The 6,723-nt window shown below is 30.1% G+C and overlaps 1 protein-coding gene across 1 annotated transcript; it reads left to right on the top strand.

The window, feature by feature from the left end:
* Bm2258 (MGC53303 protein, putative) lies at nucleotides 1–3,888 on the top strand (the record flags this gene model as incomplete). The annotated part of the gene is made up of 11 exons (XM_043074469.1): nucleotides 1–121; nucleotides 359–531; nucleotides 811–918; nucleotides 1,223–1,300; nucleotides 1,550–1,651; nucleotides 1,791–1,931; nucleotides 2,038–2,128; nucleotides 2,318–2,400; nucleotides 2,577–2,754; nucleotides 3,525–3,674; nucleotides 3,812–3,888. The coding sequence occupies 11 exons, from the start codon at nucleotides 1–3 to the stop codon at nucleotides 3,886–3,888; spliced, it is 1,302 nt and encodes a 433-aa protein (XP_042930403.1).
* Nucleotides 3,889–6,723: the final 2,835 nt, after the last annotated feature.

The raw sequence follows: 6,723 nt of genomic DNA, 5'->3' as shown, positions 1-6,723 counted from the left end.
ATGAATGAAGGATGTGATACGCTGAAGAATACGCATAAAGCAACAGCTTCAGATCATTGCACTTCATTCGACGAACTTCTGAAAAGAATCTCGAATTTGAGACAAAATCAACTAACGTTTGGTTAGTTTAAGTTTATTTTTTTCCCGATATTCATACTTGAATATAACATTTCCCCGAATTCAGTCATTCATATATTCATAATTGTCAAATATTTTACTGCGTTAAAAAAAAAAAAGGAAAAATGACACCACTATTTATTATGTGCGATTACTTTGGACTCAGATTCCAAGTGTCCAGTGGCCGAGTCAATCAGAAAACAGCACTGTTTTATCTCACATGATTTATTTTTTAATGCAGATAAAGGTTATGAAGTTATCTCAAATCATGAACGAAAGTGGTGCAAACTTTTTGCTGATTTTATTGCTGGAAACGCTTACTGCAATGCAAAAAATTATGCATCACATAGTGATGATATGCTTTGGTACGTATCTATTCAACAAATCAGTCGAGACTTTTGCATTGGTCAAGGAGTAAGTTGCACATAACCTCGTTTTTCCTGAGTTCGAGACGAATTGAAACAGAAGTGTGTCTGAATTTATACAGTAGTGCAAATTTAATGTTTAAGTGCAAAATTTTATTCCGGTCTACACTACCTGTAATTCATAGCTACATGTTTCTTTATGAAAGATTTTTAATTCTACTTTATTTATTTTCTGTTTGTTATTATTTTGCTTTTTCTGTTATTTGTTAATCAGTGAGTCTATATATGTTGCTCTGTAGTTGTGGATGTAATATTTAACTTTGTTTAGGATGGTCAGCTTCAAGTATACAGACGTGAAAGTCCTAATAAACCGGTGCTCAATGATCCTTCGATAAACTGGGAAGAAACCGTTTGTTTAAACCTTATCCTTCAACAGGTGCGTTCCACCGAAATGCTGCACCCAGTAATGTGCAGAACATTTGATATTTCCCAGATAAGTTACTTAAGGTTAAAATGTAAGGTGGAGTTTATGTTTCTTACATAAAATTGCAATTTGATTACCATAAAGGAAATTTTCATTGGCATATAGGCATAAAACTGCAATTAGTGTGTCATATTTATTCTCATTACTTCATGGAACTTCTTAAAGTGATCAGTTTTTAGAATTGAAAATTAGGTTGATTGGTTTTGGCGAAAAAAAAAAAAATAGTTTTCCCAGAATTTGGAGAAATACATTTCAGTTGGATTTCCAAGTTACTTGTGCTGTTTGTATTAAAACTAGTCCACAGAATTTGCAAATTTTGCGTAAAAATTGTCAAGTAAGGTTTCTTCAATATTCTTTTTTTCTTGCTAGCACATCCGAATTCAAAAAATTTCAGAAGTTTAGAAAAGGAAATTTTTTAAGTATATTCAGCTATACAAATATATAAGTATATCTAAAAATGTTTTGCTAGTATATCTAAGTTAAAAAATTTTGCCAATACATCAAAAAAAGCATATCTAAAGTTTTATTTTGGAGAGTCAGTCAGTGTCTTGTAATTTCTCGTAGGAGATAGATGAATTTTCAGCGGGTGTACCCTTCACCAAGTAAACGACGGATGGATAGCAAGGGCGAATGTGAAGAAATTACTTATCCAGAAATTTATTTTGCAATAGATGATTTTGAACAGGTTATTTTTCATTTGATTCCCTGTGAATCTTTTTAGTTTGTTAGTTTTATGATATTAAAAGAGTAGATGTCGATTTTTTGTTTATTTTTTGTTTATTAATCTTTGACGTATTTTCACGTTGACTTTTCATTAGTTTCAGATCTTTAGTGATATAGTTGTTCGTGATGGTGAATGCGTTTGCGTTGAATTAGTAGCGAAGGATAGATGCAAAAATTGTGAAGCAGTTATTTTTCTCGGTTCAATTCGATACGAAGTTTTGAAGCAAGCATACGATACGCGAGTATGCTAAATATTTTGTATTTATTTGTTTTGACTTTGTTTCTTAGACGGTTGCATTTTTGATTTGTGCTGTTTGGTTGAAAAAGAAAGTTCACTTCTATATTTAGGCATCTTTCTCTTGGCAGTGGGCACAGAAACTTATTACTCCGAATCAGCGACGCCGTGAATTCGTTCGAATGAGAGGTCCACATGGGAAAGGTATAATTGTGCTTATTTATTTATTATGCTTAAAGGATTATATTATGATTTCCATAAACGTATGGAGTGCTTCACTTAATTTATCATCCTTATTTATTTAATTTAGTGTTCTTAACTGCTGTCACACTTAAGTAACAAAAATGATGCAATCGTATTGCAACAGTTTTTATGTTAGGAATGCTTTTGTAGGCTATGCAGAGATGGCAGTCATGCGTCTTCCAAATTGTGGCTATGAAACACCTTTGTCAGAACAGTCGTTAAATTTTGAAGGTGTAAGTTTTTAGTTCTTCCATTCGTTGCAGAAAATTTATTTGAGCTTGCATATAAATTTACTGGTTTTTTTTTTAGAGACACTTCGCCTTGATTTATTTCATTGAAACTTCTTTAATTCTTCAATCCTTATGAAAAGCTTTTATATAAATTTATTTGTAATATCACATGTTTTAAGTTAGGACAGTGCGGGGTACGACGCATGTCAGATACGAATTTAAGTCATTACCCGCAACGATTAATGGTGACATCTGGATTATCAAATGGGCATGTTGCTAGTAGAGGACGACGTTGGCAAAGTGAAACGAACACTTTAAATCAGTATCGAGAAGTTGAAGCTAGTAGTATTGACGATGGTATGAACTTTTATGTTGGACCATAATCATAATTCGTTGAAATAATAGGAAACGTTGCTTAACTATCATTTCAGATTAAAAATGTTATTCCTTTAGAACATTAGTTTTTTGTGGTTTGTCAGAAAGATCAATGCATAATGTTCCAATGCTCATCATTTCGTTTTTCAAATAATTTTGATATGAATTTAGCAATTTGAAGGCAGAGAAGACGGCAAATCATTTTTGAGTTCTATAATTTTCACAGAAAATATCAAGTAAATTACTGGGAAGAGATGAAAGCAAATGATACAAAACATAAAAACTGAGAATATATCGAGTAAGGCGAAACATCTTTAACATCTTCAGCAACAATTTCTAAAGAAATGCGATTCGTGGAGCGTTTATGATGTGAGATGACTACTTGTTGTTGATTCGAACTTTTCTGCTAGGTAGCTCAGGCTAAATTTTGTAATTGGTGGCGTTGTTCTGTTTTATTTTTTTTTTCTAGCGAAAAGCGCTGCTGCAGCTCTTTGAGTTGCTATTCTGTAACGTTCTCTTTAAGGCCAGTTATGGGAATGAGTACAATTTAAATCCATTAGTGAGGGGAAAAGTCTGGTACTAGCAATCACTGTAATTCCAGCTCTCAAAGTGTATATCGTTATTGCTGCGATTAAAAAAAATCTAGTTGGCTTTGCGATAGTTTCTGCGAAGGATGTTAGGAGTAATATCCTGGTGTAATATTTTTTATTAAATATTATGATAGTGATTTACAGTTGTATTTGTTCGTTTAGTGCTAAATGAAGGCATGATGAGCCGTTTGTGGTCGGTTCGAGGCTTTGGTCAAGCATGGCATTGGCTTCGAGAGAGGCGAAGAGCTGAAAGTACGCCACTGAATGCTTTCTTAACGTACATCACATTACCATGGTCGACAGTCCTTGACGGTAACTGGATATTATATTTACCAAATCGAATTTAATTATGTATTAAGAGAGATTTACGATTTTTTGCTTATTTCAGTGGCACAGAATAAAATATGATTAATTTGTCGAGTAATTTCCAGAAAAAATTGTTGTTTTAGATTTACTTATGGAACGACCTCGGCGACCAATTCTTACTTTTGACCTCGGCAACTTGGAAGTAAAGTCCGATCAGTAGTGTTTAATAGTTTAAAGTTTTTAGGTATTTTTTTGGAGATTATGAATTTTTTACTTCTATTTATTTTGTAATATGTTTTGTTTTCTCAAAGATATCAAAAATGTTTTCTACCTTTTGATAATGAATGATACAACCTAAGATCAAATCTCAGATCACATTTTATTACATTTTAATCTATGTCCTACATACTGAAAGCTCTTGTTTTACCAATAGCAACGGTATGGGATTTAAACATGGATCATATTACTTTAATTTTTTTTTTTTTCAGTGGATTTAGAAGAATTAAGTCTTTTTAAATGACAAGATTCTGGATTGTAACTGATGGATTTAACGTTGAATTGCTTTCAGGTTTTGAACCAAATTTTGTTTTTCATATGTGCTGTGCTTTAATCTAAGGATCTCTGTGCAGTGTAGATTTATGAACTCCATATATTTAATTTCCTCCAGATTTGAGACGATTAATCGCCTATGTATATATTTGAATATATACATGAAATGATTCCAGCAGTGTGAGTTCCTGTACTACCTATGGTATTGCACTTATTGTCTGTTGTATTAGTAATTTTATCCGTAAACTGTCATTCCAACTGGTTTGATTAGAATTGATAGTCTGTTTGTATTATTTCCAACCTTGCGATTTCAATTTATATGCTTGGAAATTGTTGAAAAATATACGTAGCAGATATTCTACCGTTCGAAGATATTTCAGTACCTTGTAAATCTGTACTGACTCAAAACTTCTAAATAATGATTTCAAACTATCCGTAAGTTTGCAAATGCATTTCGGTGAACGTGGATTTAAATGAAACAATATGTCAAAATTTTTAAATCCATTTTCAAATGGATGGTATGATTACTTTTTGATTTCAAATAATTTGATGAGATTTAATTTCTTTACGAATAAGAATGGAAAGAGATTTTTAGAACCATATATACATCCCTTATTAGGTATATTCTACTGTTTTCATGTCCTGTAATTCTAAAATTTGCCATGATTGTTTTTGTAATATTATGATCGTTTTACTTACGCAATGAAGCTATGAAAATTTTCGTATGGTTCATCGATTGACACACTATAACATCATCAGGAAGATTATATGTCGAGAAATTTAGTCCAAGTTAGTATTCAAAAATTTATGTTGCATTTATATTAATTCTTAAACTTATAATGTTTGAGTCATTTGAAATGGTTCTGAAGTGATGTGTTCGTAGCTTATCTAGCCTTAATTCAAGAAACTATTCAAAATATTTTTAAATTAATTAGATCAGCATTTTTTAGGTCTTCATCAATGTGATGTAAAACGAATTATATTAAAATAACTAAAAGGCCTATGTTTGAAGAAAGATAAGGATTATCGATACAGTCCATCAAATTGTAATTGGTAAGAGTCGGTGCGTCTACTGTTGCGACAAATATTTGTGCAAGCTACATTATGCTGTATTATATTAAGTTTGTCATACTAGTTTTTTTCTTTGTTTTGAAATTACGACATTTTGATGCTCAATTTACTTTCCTAACTCAGTTCGAACGCCACATTATCAATTCATCCTTTCTTGAATGGTTAGAATTCGCTAATATATATGCCATTTGTTTAATTCATTTATATATATCAAGTATCAAAAATATCAATTTTCAATTGTTCTTATTCTTTTCAAATCTTTTGAATTATATTATTCTGTTCGAATTTGAAAAGTTTTAAAATTCCTTTAAAATTTTGTTTCCTTTTTTCTTTTTAATCGTAATTATGATTTTTATGTATGTCATTATTCATGTTAAATTTATAGTTTCTGAAATTAAAAAAAAACAAAAAAAGTCAATTAAAATGCACGCAGTTAATTTGTGTGCTGCATAAAATTCAACATGGGAAATATGCAATGGTCAAGTTCTTATTTTAAGAATTCTCCTATGTATATAAATATCTTTTCTCTTCTTTTTATCTTTCTTTTTATTTTCATTCATTCATTGATATTTTGTAAAGAGAAAAAAAAGTGATGAACTTAATGAAAAAACGAAATGTCATTTTTAGGCCATTGAAAGACGTACCATTACATACAACGCCTACATATATAAATTTATAAAAAGGAAAAAGAAATCCAAAACAAAAAAAAGAAAAAAGTATTTTAATACAAAATAGGTTTTATATAAAAGTAGTCGACGATACGTTTTTCATTTTCATTCACCTGATTTATTCATCCAGTCTAGTTTTTTTTCCTAACTCATAGTGACCAAATCGTACGTTTTGCATTTATATATGTTCCCTTTTTTTTATTTTTTTTTTAAGAAAAAGTTTGAAATTTTTTTTATCCTTGTTCCTTCATTATTTTTTTGCCTTACATCTCCTTCCATTTTTTCATTCTTTTTTTTCTCTTTTTTACTTTCTTGGTTTTTCAAATCTAAATCCAACACATTTTCCACACGCTAATAGTAAAAATTTAATCAAAAATTTCATTTTTATAAAAAAAGGGGAAAAGATTCAAATTCTAAAAAAAATATGTCCATTAAACGATGCGATGAAGCTTAATTGTTCATAGTATTATAAATTAGTAATGAAAATATTTTTTAAATGAAAATTTCAAAATTTAATTAAAATAATACCAACAAGCTTTTGATTAAAATAAGTACTATTTCATGACGTGATGTTATTTTGTTACACTCAATACGTTGGTTAATTAATTATATTACGTTATTATATCAATGAAAAGTTTAACGTCTTTAGTAATTGTCCTAATAATTTTGATTGCAGCATAGATGAATTTCGTTCAAGAATTTTCTTTAAATTGAATAAGTTTCTATGTAGAAAAAATTATAATTATGATATGTTGCAGCAACATCGA

Source organism: Brugia malayi (genome assembly GCF_000002995.4).
Source record: "Brugia malayi strain FR3 genome assembly, contig: Bm_v4_ChrX_scaffold_001, whole genome shotgun sequence".
Lineage (NCBI taxonomy): Eukaryota > Metazoa > Nematoda > Chromadorea > Rhabditida > Onchocercidae > Brugia > Brugia malayi.
This window is presented reverse-complemented; position numbering and strand designations above follow the sequence as displayed.